The sequence below is a fragment of the Polyodon spathula genome, chromosome 1 (genome assembly GCF_017654505.1).
Source record: "Polyodon spathula isolate WHYD16114869_AA chromosome 1, ASM1765450v1, whole genome shotgun sequence".
NCBI classification, from domain to species: domain Eukaryota; kingdom Metazoa; phylum Chordata; class Actinopteri; order Acipenseriformes; family Polyodontidae; genus Polyodon; species Polyodon spathula.
In genome coordinates this window covers 91,129,414-91,145,259 of record NC_054534.1, presented here as the reverse complement: position 1 = coordinate 91,145,259, position 15,846 = coordinate 91,129,414, and the positions used below count along the sequence as shown (strand labels likewise).

The 15,846-nt window shown below is 39.5% G+C and overlaps 1 protein-coding gene across 1 annotated transcript in view; it reads left to right on the top strand.

The window, feature by feature from the left end:
• Positions 1 to 223: 223 nt before the first annotated feature.
• The window catches only part of LOC121324175 (BTB/POZ domain-containing protein KCTD8-like), a 44,734-nt gene continuing 29,111 nt past the window's right edge, over positions 224 to 15,846 (top strand). The window contains exons 1-2 of the mRNA XM_041265731.1: positions 224 to 452; positions 6,374 to 7,285. Coding sequence (XP_041121665.1) covers positions 6,487 to 7,285 — 799 coding nt within the window. The 5' untranslated portion in view covers positions 224 to 452; positions 6,374 to 6,486. The remainder of the gene's footprint in view (positions 453 to 6,373; positions 7,286 to 15,846) is intronic.

Sequence of the window (15,846 nt, the reverse complement as noted above, 5' to 3'; positions counted from 1 at the left end):
TAGCCTTCCTGCCATCTTCAGTCAAACATTCAAAACATTCCTTGGACAGTTTCTGTGCACAGAAGTATCATTCTAAAAGAGCAACAAACTCACAAGGTTTGGGGACTCCTTTACTGCCATGTTCAGGGGACTGCATAACTGATGGAGATGAAACCATGGTGTTGGGCTTGCACGCCATGATGTGGATAGTGAAGACCTTTCAAGTAATGGAGGTAAAGGGGTTCTGAACTGGAGCAACAGCATTCTCAATCTGAGACATTGTTGTCAGGGTGTGTCGTGTGCATTGCTTTGAATAATTTTGGAATTAGCTTGAAAAGTAGTTCCTATACTGTCACCACCAGAGGGAGCTCCAGGCAGCAATTCCACTTTTCGCATAGTAGCAGAACTTTCCATGGCTGAACCGGACGTATTCATGCCAGTAAGAATACAGGAAGTGTTTCCTGCACAACACGGTAAAAAAATATTTTCTTATTTTTAACCCGCTGTTTTATCCAAAGAAGCAAGTTGGAGGGAGCATCAAGTGGATGGACTGCGATTTTTAGAAGACAAGTTATATTTTTCCTGGCGAACGTTCCTGAGTAAAAGTTGAAAAATCTTAATTAACCAGTTGATAATAAGAAATATCAAAACAATCAGAAATATGTTGGGAAAAAAAGTAAATAAATAATAGATAATACAGTGTATTTATTGTAAGCACTACAGGGGTTATGTAACAACTCTTATTGGAGATCATTGATTAACTTGCTTTCCTGACTGTATCAAAATCAGTGTTGCATTGATTATTGAGATTCAGAAGTCATTAGTTGTCGCTGTCAATTATTTGTCAAAAGCCAAAAGGAAAAAAAAATGAACAAAAGGTATATATATATATATATATATATATATATATATAGATATATATATATATTTCTGCTATTGGGACATGCAGTAGTCACTGTTATCAAGATATTTACAAAAAAAATGCTATTTGTGCTTATGTTGTAAAATGACACATTAAATTAAACCTCAGGATTCTTTGAAATCGGCCCCATTATGACAGCTATTATTCAAGCTGAGTGCTATTTCATTTCTGTTGAAGAGTCAGACTAGGTAATAATGTTACCAGCACGCCAGTAAGACAGCCTTGGAATTCTGAAATGCATTATTAGTGTTTTTTTTTTTTTTTTTTTTTTTTTTTACCAAGCAAATAGTCAGACGTGGTTGTACATTTCAATAGCTGTAGCATACAAAGTCGTGCAAAGCCAAAAAATAAATGGCCTTGAGAAGAATCCATTGAACTGATTTATATATATATAAAAAAAGTTATTATTATTTTTTTTTTTTTAAATCGGTCACTGTGTAGTACATAAAATGTACGTAGTAGGGTAAATGACCATTTTTATTTTTATGAGAAGAAAGAAATATAGTATGATTATAGAACAAGTAACTATTTTGTTATTTTATTACAGAGGCTTCATTGGGACAGTTTTGGTCCTCATAATAATCGCACGGTGCAGCCTGTCAGCTTCAAACATATTAATCTCCAGATTAGCTATGGTTGGACAGCAGCTTCTCATTGCATATCCCTGTGCTTTACTTATGGTGTCTTCCCTCTTTTGATAGTTTTCTGAAATTAACTTTTACTTCAAATATTGTATTTACTGGAACTTAACATTTACAGTAAATAAGTGAACATTGTAAATGGAAGTTGAATGATATGACAAACTTAAAAACAGTGTATTCATTTCCACCATATACAGCCTGTACTGTGTGAGTAGCTTCAGATGACCTGAACTTTGTTTGAACCCAATCAGTGTAATTCTTATTACAATTACTGAAATATGTTTTGTTAAGGTGCTTTGATATGAATGAATAATCTGCTCTTCTGTTTTAGTCACCTGTCAAACATTTGCAACCCAGGCTAACTAAGTATTCAAGTAAGAGCCAGCAACATATAATAAAAAGGTATTGAGGATATTTTGCTAGGGTTGTCTGTGGTAATCACATTTCTAAACCTAATCTAACAGCAAGTGGAGTGTAATTTTGCTGCATGATGGATGAGCATCTGCAAAATCCACTCCTTTCCATAAGTGGAGTTTAAGTTCTAGAAGGTTAACAAAGATTGTAATGGTCCACACGCATTTACCTCCTCTTCCAGAATGATTATATGTTGATCCCAGCACATGTGCAGCGGCTGGTATTCATTATTCATTAAGGAGCTTAAATGTGCATCAAAATAAAATTGAAGTAATAAAATTAAGTGACTGTAAAATTAAGATTTTTTTTTTTTTTTTTTAATGTACTATGTATCATTGAGCAGAAAATATTTAATGAAAAATGAAATAGATTTCCTGGGCTTTGGCGTACAATGGTATGAGGGAGTAGTGGGATAAAGAGGTGGGTGACGGTAATATTCATTGAGTTTCTTAAATATAAACTAGAGTAGATAGTGGGGGGAGCCCCAGGCTTAATTTCAGTTCAAGTGACCTGTAACAACCTATAATTGGAGCCAAGGAGACATTGCAAGTCATGAAAGGCAACTGAAAGATAGCCCTTCCAATAAGGAATGTCTTTTTTTCAAAATAACTTGTGTAACCATTACTAGTTGTAGTTAGGTTTCTATAAAATGAAATGACCAAAACATTTCACAACATTTCACAATAACAGATTTAATTAATGTTTTGTTAGTCTCAACTAACAAAGCCTATGACGCAGATAACTGCAGTTTAGTTTGCCAATCTTACGGGCTTGATTCTAAAATTTTTCTGTCACACACCCTTGACCTACGACAGGCTATGGCATCAGCTTGGATTCCCTGCCAGTCAGTCAAAAGTCAGTTTATGGCCTTGGTATGGTAGTAAAAAAGCCAGCACTTCAGCTGTGAGGAAATGAATCTTCCAATTGACTTTTAAAACTCATAATACAGACGTGTAAGTTTTCTTCCAGGACAACCTTGTACTTGGCTTGATTCATGCCAAAGCTGCCCGATTCCAGCCTTGCTGAAGCACCCCCAGATCATCACCGATCCTCCACCACATTTCACAGTGGGTGCGAGACACTGTGGCTTGTAGGCCTCTCCAGGTCTCCGTCTAATCATTAGACGACTAGGTGTTGGGCAAAGCTGAAAATTGGACTCATCTGGGGGTGCTTCAGCAAGGCTGGAATCGGGCAGATTTGTCTTTGTGAAAGGCGCATGAATCAAGCCAAGTACAAGGTTGTCCTGGAAGAAAACTTGCTTCCTTCTGCTCTGACAATGTTCCCCAACTCTGAGGATTGGTTTTTCCAGCAGGATAATGCTCCATGCCACACAGCCAGGTCAATCAAAGTGTGGATGGAGGACAACCATATCAATACCCTGTCATGGCCAGCCCAATCTCCAGACCTGAACCAATGAAAACCTCTGGAATGTGATCAAGAGGAAGATGGATGGTCAAAAGCCATCAAACAAAGCCGAGCTGCTTGAATTTTTGCGCCAGGAGTGGCATAAAGTTACCCAACATCAATGTGAAAGACTGGTGGAGAGCATGCCAAGACGCATGAAAGCTGTGCTTGAAAATCAAGGTTATTCCACCAAATATTGATTTCTAAACTCTTCCTAAGTTAAAACATTAGTATTGTGTTGTTTAAAAATGAATATGAACTTATTTTCTTTGCATTATTCGAGGTCTGACAACACTGCATCTTTTTTCTTATTTTGACCAGTTGTCATTTTCTGCAAATAAATGCTCTAAATGACAATATTTTTATTTGGAATTTGGGAGAAATATTGTCAGTAGTTTATAGAATAAAACAAAAATGTTCATTTTACCCAAACACATACCTATAAATAGTAAAACCAGAGAAACTGATAATTTTGCAGTGGTCTCAATTTTTTCCATAGCTGTATATTAGGGGTGGGCACCAATATCTATATTTTGATATGATAGTGATATCGATAATAATTTCCATATCGTGATATTGTAGGAACACAGTCAATATACCAAATGAAAGAAGAAGCTTGGGGCTTCCAATGATATCTCACAAGCCCGTGACATGTTCCTAGAACAAACAGCGTCCAAAATACAGTGGTGCCTTCACTTGCTAGGAGACAGCTGTGTGAATACAGAGTTATCCATTTTGCATAGCATAAACAACACATTATACCAAACGATGGTTAGAAGTAAAGGAAAAGCAAAATAAAGTGTTCATATACACATTACCATTCATTCATTTACTTCAGTTTAGTTAAAGTTGTTTTATTGCTGGGGACCAAGAAAGTCAGTTTTCCGACATGTCCTTATGAGGATTCAAGTATTATTTGACATTTTCATTCCACTGATTGGCATTTTTCTTTTTGATTAACAAATGTATTTAAACATTCAGTAGCTATAAATCAAGAAAAACAACAAATCCACCACCTGTACCCTCTCATATGCTCTAATCCCGCCCTGGAAACTATATCCTGTTTTCTAAAAGTGAGCGCATTAACGAGTAAGAAACAGCTTTTTTAAAAGGGTTACACACCTAAAAACAAACTTAACACACAAAAAATAAATAAACAGAAAATCTGTACCATTTTTTTGTCACTGTTACATAACGAGTACTAAACTTTTGGCCAGAAGGAACAGGATTGGTACCGTTTCATGGAATCAGAAACGTATCACTGCTGCACTAAATGAAAACATTGCTTGTAAAATCTAATGAATATATTTTGAGTGCTGCAGAAGTAATTAGAGAGTAGATATCTAAGGAAACAGCAAAGACATTACAAGAAGGATTATAATCGTTGGAGACCAGTTTTGTGTGAAATTCTGATACCTACTTGTTTTACTTTCTTTTGCATAAGAGCCTTGCTCATTCATTATATATATATATATCTATATATATCTATCTATATCTATCTATCTATATATCTATATAGCTATATATGGATATATCTATCTCTCTCTCATCATATATATATATATCTATATATATATACACTGGTAACAGTATATATATAGACACACGGTGTACAGTGTCATTGCTGTTGTCATAGATCTGCTAAGGGAAGTCATGCTGTGAAGGTTAATACACATACCCTAAGTCTAATGAAATAAACAAAACAAAAAAATTAAACAAAGATTAAGGTACCTTTTCCTGTTGGGGAATTTTGGTTAAAATCCAGTTCTTTCTTGAACTTATGATCATTTTAAATCAAAGTCCATTGCTTGTATTATTTATCAATGAAAATATGCATAATAATCTACGGAAACACCCATGTATATGAAGTTCCCTTTGGTCTGAAATGTTGTTTCACTTAAATGTATTATGCTACGATAGATCTTGACACTTTAAAAATTACATGCTGAAGTCATTTGAGTTCAGTGAATGAAATGGATTTTCAATGAGTGGTGTATGTCTAATGTTTTGCCATGTGATGGTGCTGTTCACACTGCTTAGACATAAGAGTAAACTGTTCTCTATCTGGTCATAAGGAGGTAGGCTTTTTACTACAGCATATGAAATATGAAATTGAAGTGTGCAATCACAATCACTATTACATCATAGTGTACATTTAAATACATTCCTTATAGTGTTCCAAATATCTCACAAAAAGATTTTAAGAAGAACAAAGAACAATTACAAAACTCTGTATCATAATTGATTTGGGGATGGCATAATGAACTAGATAAAGAAAAAAGTGTTAGGCAGAGATATAATGGTTGTTTCTCATTTTGTATCAGAAACATGGAATTTACTTAATTCCAGTAATAACCAGAGCAAAAACATTTAAATTGTGTACTTCTGGATTTACTGAAACAAGAAGTGGGTGCTATATGTTACAATTTGTGGATCTGTTCTAAAGAAACATATTTGAAAAATGAAACGATCTTGTTGCATTTAAATTAACACAGTGAAACATTTCAATTAAATATTTGATAGGTGTTACGTATGAAACATATACTTCAAATATAGTACAAATATTGTTGGCTCTGTCTAGCTATGCATGTGGTTAAAAAGGTAGGTTGGTAATTAAATAAGGTTAACTAAAGAACTTTAGCAGGTGTTAACGTTATACCGGTTTTAGTTAATAAGGTTAAAATGTCTTCTGGGGTTCTTAAGCATAAAAAAAAAAAAAAAAACATAATTTGCTTTTATGTAAGCAGCATTAAAGCTGCCAGCAGTTACCCACAAATCAAATAGCAAATGATCCCACTGTATGCTGTTCCTTTAAATAACTGATGTGTAAATTTCTAACAGCATTCCCTGCAGTCAGTTAATGATGTCACCATGGCTTCCCCAGACTCTAATCTAATGATACTGGGAGTTGCTCAGCAGTGATTTTTTTTGCCTCTCTGAGCTGTTTCACTGTCGTCTTTTCCTGGCACTCTGAAAGCAGTCCTGGGAACCTGATCCTATTTTTTTTTTCCAGAAGCAGTAATGTAGTCTTTCTGAACAGAAACTTCTGATCTGCCGGCAGCAACCTCCAGTTTTCCCTGAAGCAACCTTCTTGCCTTTATTTCCCCCCTAACCTCTTCATCTGAAATGGCACTAAAAGAAGGCATACTGCCCATCAGTGAGATGCTGAGTCCTTTCCCAGAGGTGATGGAGCTGAACGTGGGAGGACAGGTGTACGTAACTAACCATTCTACCCTCATCAGCATCCCCGAAACTACTTTGCACAGCATGTTCACCAAGAACCAAGTGAAAGATTTACCCAGGGACAACAGGGGTCGTTTCTTCATAGACCGAGACGGTTTCCTCTTCAGGTACGTTTTGGATTTCCTTAGGGACAAGCAGCTGGTCCTTCCAGACCACTTCCCTGAAAAGGAGAGGCTTTTAAGAGAGGCAGAGTACTTCCAACTTAATGATCTTCTTAAACTGCTGACACCCAAGGTCACCAAACAAAGCTCTATGAATGATGAAGGATGTCAGAGTGATATAGAAGAAAATTCCCAAAGTAGTGACCTGGCCAGGACTGCTGCATTAGACAAGAGGTCTGGATTTATCACCATAGGCTACCGAGGCTCTTATACCATGGTCAGAGACAACCAGGCAGATGCCAAATTCCGCCGGGTGGCCAGGATTATGGTGTGCGGCAGGATTGCCCTGGCCAAAGAAGTTTTTGGGGAAACATTGAATGAGAGCAGAGACCCTGACCGACCTCCTGAGAAGTATACCTCACGCTTTTACCTGAAATTTACCTACTTGGAGCAGGCTTTTGACAGGCTGTCCGAAGCAGGGTTTCACATGGTGGCTTGTAATTCCACGGGCACTGCTGCCTTCATTAACCAGTACAGGGATGACAAAATCTGGAGCAGCTACACTGAATACATCTTTTTCAGTAAGTTCAAGAAAGTTATTTTGTATATTTGAAGTTATTTTGTTTATTGCAATATGTTGTCTGCAGTATATTAGCCCCAGAATGGTTCAGATTAAACCTTTATAGTTTATCAAAATTTTATTTTGGTAACTTTTTTAAGAAAAATTGTTATTATACATCTCTGTGCATTAGAGACACGTAGATTCGTAATATAATTATATATATATTATATATATATAATATATATAATATAGATATTATATTATATATATATATATATATATATATATATTATATATATATTTAAATATATTTTAATACATTTGCATGGAACCAATGATTTAAAGTCTATTCTATAATCCAAATTTGAATACTGCTTTTCTCACATGAGTATAGTTGATGGCATTCTTAAACAATTTTTGACGGTTGTATGGTTGTCCTCATCACAATATATCACAAAGTTTTGCAAAGCAAACAGCTTCTTATTATACCCTAAGTCTAATGAAATAAACAAAACAAAAAATGAAACAAAGATTAAGGTACCTTTTCCTGTTGGGGAATTTTGGTTAAAATCCAGTTCTTTCTTGACCTTATGATAATTTTAAATCAAAGTCCATTGCTTGTATTATTTATCAATGAAAATATGCATAATAATCTACAGAAACAGACAGAAACACCCATGTATATGAAGTTTCCCTGTGTAGAAGTGGAGAAAAGGAGGCATACCCCTTAAATGCTGCTATCTGGGGTGTGGACAGATAGGCGCTTAGTTTTCTTACCTGAATCTGACCCCCCAAAAAATCTACATTGTTTAACACATATTTTAGACCTGGGTATTGAGCCCTATGCTGTATTACAAGTCAGTAGTGTGAATGAGCTGCCACCACCTTTGATTACTGGGTCGGTCTAAGTGAAATCATAGAAACTTAGAGTTTCCTTTAAAAACAAAGAGTAGTCCAGGGAAGGAGCATAGTAGAAATATATATATATATATATATATATATATATATATATATATATATATATATATAATATTATCTATATATATAGATATATACTATAAATAATATATATAGTGATACTTTAAAAACGCTACTTAATATAATCCCCCAAAGGATATAAATCACAACATATATGTACATGCAAATACTAAATAAATATGCTAATCGAAATACTGAGTACATGATAAAACCCAATAGAAAGAATAATACAACTACTGTATTTTCAGACTGACAGACTGACTCGATACTAAACATTGACCAATTCTATCATTCAATCAATCACCCACAGGACTTGCTATTAAACATAAATCAATTCATAAAACATCTAATGCAGACCACAAGTATTTGAATCAAAGTTTAACATTCAGCGCTTACACCCTCAATGCCAATACATGTTGATATATTTCAATAAGGTAAAAATAAATCGCTTCACTGTGTACTGTGGAGAAACAAGGGTGGGGTGAAAAGCAGTCTCTGGTAGTCAGCAAGTGGAGTCATGTTACAAACTGCTGTAACAGAGCATATCATGTTAAAGTGAAATCTATTTAGAGATTCATAAAAGCAGATAGCAATCAGAGTAGGTGGGTTCTTCTTTGCAGACAGTTTTGTGGTGAATCTAATTCTGGATTTTTCAGTACAGCTGGCAAAATTTCATTATGAGATTCTACCTGCCGGAGACATGAAACAATTGTGGAGCCCCACATGCTCCAAAAATGTTATTAAAAAAATGAAATAAATACAATTCCATTGTTTTGCTTTCCAAATTCAGGTATCTAGACTTTACACAGGAATTCATTCTCTTCTAGTTTTTGTGATCAGCCTTTGGGGCCTCATTTACAAAAGGGCGCTAAACTTAATGGTGCACGATAATTGCAATTACTGTGCACATTAATGATTTCTGTATTTATTATTGCAATTTTATTCATTATCACATGAAGTAGTAGGCATATTATGGCGCACACTGATTTTATTGTGCCACAGTATGGCAATCAGAATGAATATGTGATTTTGGAAATACAAGATAATATATTTAAATGAGGCACCCTGTGTTGAATAATGAGATGAGCTTCATTTACACCGTATTTACTGAAGGACGTTAATTTTAGTGTGCACATTAAAGTGATCAGTTATTAGTGTGTATGGGAACCAGGCTTTAAGCACTGACAGGTGCTCTATTTTTCTGGCCTGAAAACTAGTGATGTGCAGTTCGATTCTTTTTACTGACTCGATTAATTTGATTAGTTCAGTTTAGTGAATCAATTCAACAGATTTGTTTGTTTGATTCACTGATTTAGTAACGTGAAATAAATACATATTGCTAAATTACTTGGTTATGAAAATTTGTTTCAATGGAAGAATCTGGCAGCAAGGGCTGTTTAAGTTAAGACTGTTCACTTGGTGGGCTGCACCATAAAAAAAAAAAAATATATACACACACACACACACACACACACACACACACACACACACACATCGCAATGTACGTGAAAATGTCTATATAAATATACTACTCAAAACACATTACCCCACTGCACGATTCTTACTCTTCATATAATAAGTATGTAGGCATGGTTTCAATCAATTAATCTACATATTACTTAATGTATTTTACAGTACAGAAATAGGCAGATATAACTAGAAGCAGCTTTTCAGGAACTCTGACAAAAAAAAAAAAACTCAACCTCACAAATGTAATGTAATGGGAAATAGAAGAGTATTTGATTTCAATGGAAATCTCAAACACTAAAAAGAAAATAGCTCAACATTGAACTTATATTCCAAAATATAACATTTTTAACAGCACTGAAAGAAAAAAGATACTGACAAGCTGTGAAAATGCAAAATAGGAAACAGTACCACTGTAATGTACTTTTTTAGACTTGTCAGGACACTTGACTTCTTTTCTCACATGCTTGATAACAATGCTCATTACATGTTCTAATTCTGCAACTTGTCCACATAATGCCTGTTTATGCAGAATCCAGTGTAAGAAAATGGGTACGTCTGCATTTCTTCCTTTAATTTATTCCAGCACTCTTTTGTCCAGTCATATATGGTGCACTCTGTTGTAATCCCAGTTACTTTCTTCCAAGGTAATTCTGCACTTTCCATGGCTTCTTGAAATTAAAAAAGTCCTTTCCTGTGGTTGTGTTGCTTATGGCATCCACAGCATTTTTCAGAAAAAAAATAACACTTTTGTTGACTCCATTGCTTCTTTCATTTCCAGTAAACTCAAAATATGTTGCTTTGTGAGGTGTGTCATAGTGACGTTGCATGTAATAGTCTTTCATAACTGCAACTGTTGCACTGCAAATCAGACATCTTGCCTTGCAGTCAAAATTATTCATTGAACAAATAATCATCTGGCTAACAATTTTGGAAACTTCTGTGTTCCTCCTCAACCTTTCACTTCTGTGACATCTCCAGCTACTTTTTGGCTATTGATTTAAAATTTTACACAAAGTAAAATAAATAGTTTAATAAAGGCATCGCTTCACTATCCTAATCAAAATGATGTGTTCTGTGCTGTTACACATGTGTGTGAGGAAACAGATCCTGTGTGCTATATGACTGGTTATTTTACTACCTCTGCACATGTTGAATGTGTGCTATATTAAAGAGGTGGGTTGTTTTAAAGAAGAATTCCAAAACGATACGATACATCAATGCAATTTTAGAAACTAATTGGCAGGTCGCCAAAAATTTCCACCCCTGTATGTATGTTTGACACCCTTACTTTTAGAGTTACATTACATTTCCCACACAGAGGACATGGTTACAGGATGTGAAAGTGCGCTTCTAGCAGGTTGCTTGCTTTCCCAATGTGATGGGTGCTATTGATTGTACTCGCATAGCACTGTCACCCTGATCCATGCAACCTGCTCTGCAGAGTGACAATGCCGACAAGGACGAGAATTGAGGCTACGTCTCATCAATCAATATTTCTCGAGTAAGCAGAACAACAAAAAAAAAATATGCCTTTGCACAACATGGCTTTTATTGTATATGCATTCAAGGAGAAATGAAAAAGGCTTTTTTTTTTTTTTTTTTTTTACATCAGACAAGTTAAAATTAAAAGGTAAGCAGTGCAGTTTCACTTTACGTTGCCTCTGCCTGTCCCCTGCCGAGTGCTGTGTCTGTTGATCCCTTTTTTTCGGTCAATGTAAGCCTCCTCCACATTCACAATAAGCTACTGACCAAAAGATATGCCTGGACTGCTGGTGCTTTTGATATTATGGTCTTCACGGGTAAGTCTTATCGTGCACATTAATTAATAATTATACAATACATGTAGAGTGCACAATATGGTATGTAAATTAGCCAAATACTGTGCACGTATTTTATTGCGTTCTCTGTTAGTAAATGGGGCAGTATGTTTAGATTTGTTGCACACGTTATGCTCACTACATTATGTACGTGCTAACTTAGTGCCCTTTCATAAATGAGGCCCTGTCACAAAGACGGCCGCAGTTGGTGACGACAGACCAGAAACAGGAACTGACTCAGAACACAGGTTTTGGAATGGTGAAGGCGCTGGTGCGCAGTTTAATAAATAAACAGACAGAAAATAAAAGGTTTTTAACAAAAACAGCACATGGCACGTGAGGCCAAAATAAATAGACAAACAAAACAAATAGACACTGACAAAAACAGGGTGGACGAACGCTACACAAAACAATTGATATTTATAATTATGCTTCGCTTCTCTCTCTCTCTCTCTCTCTCTCTCTCTCTCTCTCTCTCTCTCTCTCTCTCTCTCCCCCATTCTCCACTACCCGAACAGAAAATACACACAGGGGTGGGCACTTCATCACATATACCGCCCCACCCCCTGTGCAAAGCACACGTGGCCTCAATGGCCACCTCCCCCCTTAAAATCCCAAAAGTCTCGCTCAAAGTCCTGGGCCAAGAACAGGGACTTTAAGGGGTTGATGGGCAGCAGTGTTGCCAGCAGCCAGGCTGCTACTGGCCATGCTGTCAGCAGATGTGCTGACAGTGGGGCAAATCTCTCCACCCGCTGTACCACTGGCAGCGGAAATGCTGCCAATGGTGCGGCTGTCAGCAGATGTGCTGACAGCTCCCAGACTGACTCCTTCAGCCGGGGCAAGTCCAGCAGCGGAAAAACTGCTGGAGTTGGTGGTTTCCAGACCTCCCCCAAGTTCTCCTGCAGCAAAATTGCTGCAGGGAAGGGTGGTCTCCTGACCTCTCCCCCTTTTTCATAGCTGACAGCTCCCTCTGGTGGGGCTCCGGCCACAATGACCCCTGCGGCCAAGCAGAGCTGACTGCAACCCCTGGTGATGAAGAGCGACAGGCAGCCCCAGGCGATGTCAGGCAGACATCCTTGGGCGAAGCGTGGTAGGCATCCTTGGGCGAAGCGAGGCAGGCATCCTTGGGCGAAGCGAGGCAGGCATCCTTGGGCGAAGCGAGGCAGGCATCCTTGGGCAAAGCGAGGCAGGCATCCTTGGGCGAAGCGAGGCAGGCATCCTTGGGCGAAGCGAGCCAGGCATCCTTGGGCGAAGCGAGGCAGGCATCCTTGGGCGAAGCGAGGCAGGGAGTCAGGACAAGCTGTGGTGCGGGTGTTGGCCCTCTTCTCGGCCACTGCGGCCAGGCGGTTCTTCCCCGTGCTTCCCTCAGCAGCCTATGCAAGGGCTGCTGAGGACCGCCAGCATCTAGTTCTGGTCATCCTGGTGAAGGGAGAGGCAGCTCTTGCTCCTCTTCCCCTGATGATGATGGAGGCAGAGGCAGCACCAGCTCCTCCTCGTGATGATGGGGGAAGTGATACCAGCAGGCACTCATCCTCTGCTGGTGGGGGAAGGGATACTAGCAGGTATTCACCTTCTGCTGGTGGAAAGGAAACCAGCAGGCATTCACCCTCTGCTGGTGGACAGTAACCCAGCAGGCATTCACCCTCTGCTGGTGGACAGGGACCCAGCAGGCATTCACCCTCTGCTGGTGGACAGGGACCCAGCAGGCATTCACCCTCTGCTGGTGGAGGAAGCAGAGGCAGCTCCTGCTGCTCTGCTCCTGGCTGTGGAGGTGGTGGAGGCAGAGGCAGCTCCCGCTGCTCTGCTCCTGCCGGTGAAGGTGGCGGAGGTGTGTAGTCTCCTGGCGACGGAGGTGGGAGCGGCCTGTAGTCTCCTGGTGGCGGAGGTGGGAGCGGTGTGTAGTCTACCCTTGTTACAGGCGACTGGTGTGGCTCTTCCTCACTTTCAGGGGACTCGTGCGGCTCTTCCTCCTGCTCTGGAGACAGCGGTGGGACCTCTCCCTCTGGCGCTGGAGATGGCAGCAACGGCTCCTCTCCCTCTGGCGCTGGAGACGGATCCTCTCCCTCTGGCTCTGGAGGCGAAACCAGCAGGCATTTTTCCTCTGCTGGTGGAGATGGGAGCTGCATGTCGTCTCCCTTCAGCCCATTGAGGATGCAGGTAGGCGTGGCTCCTCCCACTTGGAATGCAACCTGCTGGGGCAGTCCCATATCGGCAGCCAAGTAATTAATCACCACGGCTGCCGGGTTCACGAAGGGCACTGGGTAGAAGTGTTGTTCCCAGCATTCCCAACATTCCCCATCTCTGGCCCACAGCAGGTCAACAACCAGTGGGCGGTCTTCCCCTCCGACACCCAGTCCAGTATTTCCTCAGATGACGGAAAAGGCTCTGTTTCCTCCCTCCTGGGCTCTAGTTCCTCCTCCTCCTCCTGCAGTCATTGCTGCCACTTTCCTCTCCTGCTTCTTCCCATTTCTTTATTTATGTTATTTATTTATTTTTTTGTAATCCAAAAATCACTTTTTCTTTTTTTTTTACCACACAAAAAAAACACAACCTTTTTTTTTTTCCCTCAAAAATTGCAGTCCCTGCTCTGGTCTTTATCTAGGAGGCGCTGGTAGTCCCATGTCTGACACCACGTGTCACAAAGACGGCCACAGTGGGTGACGACAGACCAGAAACAGGAACTGACTCAGAACACAGGTTTTGGAATGGTGAAGGCGCTGATGCGCAGTTTAATAATTAAACAGACAGAAAATAAAAGGTTTGTAACAAAAACAGCACATAGGCACGTGAGGCCAAAATAAATAGACAAACAAAACGAATAGACACTGACAAAAACAGGGTGGACGAATGCTACACAAAACAATTGATAATTTATAATTATGCTCTCTCTCTCTCTCTCTCTCTCTCTCTCTCTCTCTCTCTCTCTCTCTCTCTCTCTCTCTCCTCTTACAATTCTTAGAAAGCACAACATATAACAGAAAATACACACAGGGGCGGGCACTTCATCACAGGCCCTTAGAGCAAATAAAAAAACAACAGGTAGCCATTTACCAACACATAACATGTTTCATATTTTTTGTATACAGATTTGTCTAATATTTAGGAGGTTCTTGTTTTGAAATGTATTATGTGTTTATTTAAATGTATAATGTGTGTTTTACATAATCAGGCAGCCAAGTTGACAGATAATGCTCCATGGGGTGAATACATTCAAAATGTTTTATGCTGTTTCTATTTATTCTTCTTGGAAACGTCGCATTTGATTCAAGATAGTGCAAATAGACTTTGTACACAGATATTTTAACACAATTTAAAATTCTAAGATTTGTCAGAGTTGTCTTTGTTTACTGTATATGTTCTAAACAGGTAGTCTTCAGTACAGGTGTTACACAAAGTGGATTCATTATCAAATGAGAATAAAAAAAAACATCTTTACTGGTTTATATTGGTAGTCTTTTAAATAATACAGTTACAACCAGTATCAAAATGCAACTATTCAGGATGCAGGTCAATAGACTGTGGGTAGACCCTTCATTATGATTATTTTCTCCTGCGGTTCATGTTTTCAGGTTAAATGGAGCAATTATATAAACGTATTATTGCAACTGACCTTTTAAATCTCCAGGTGGGGGCAATAGAGAAAAGTGTAAGGTACTGCACGCAGGAAATACAAATGTTTCCATTAGTCAGTCCTGGGTACTATAAGCAGTGACGTCAGGACAGTCAGGACTATGAAAAAGACCTAGGAGTTTTTTTCGGCCACTGCGGAGGCGGTTCTTCCCCGTGCTTCCCTGGGGCAGCTATATGCAAGGGCTGCTGAAGACCGCCAGCATCTAGTTCTGGTCATTCTGGTGAAGGGAGAGGCAGCTCTTGCTCCTCTCCCCCTGATGGTGATGGAGGCAGAGGCAGCTCCAGCTCCTCTCCTATGATGTTCAGTTGGGGGAAGTGATACCAGCAGGCATTCATCCTCTGCTGGTGGGGGAGTGCAAAGCAGGATTCGACCAGAATTATGGAAAGGGAACCAGCAGGCATTCACCCTCTGCTGGTGGACGGGGACCCAGCAGGCATTCACCCTCTGTTGGTGGACAGGGACCCAGCAGGCATTCACCCTCTGCTGGTGGACAGGGACCCAGCAGGCATTCACCCTCTGCTGGTGGGTATTGACAGTGTCGACCCCTGCTGCTCTGCTCCTGGCTGGTGGAGGTGGCAGGAGGCAGAGGCAGCTCCAGCTGCTCTGCTCCTGCCGGTGGAGGTGGCGGAGGCGTGTAGTCTCCTGGCGACGGAGGTGGGAGCGGCCTGTAGTCTCCTGGTGGCG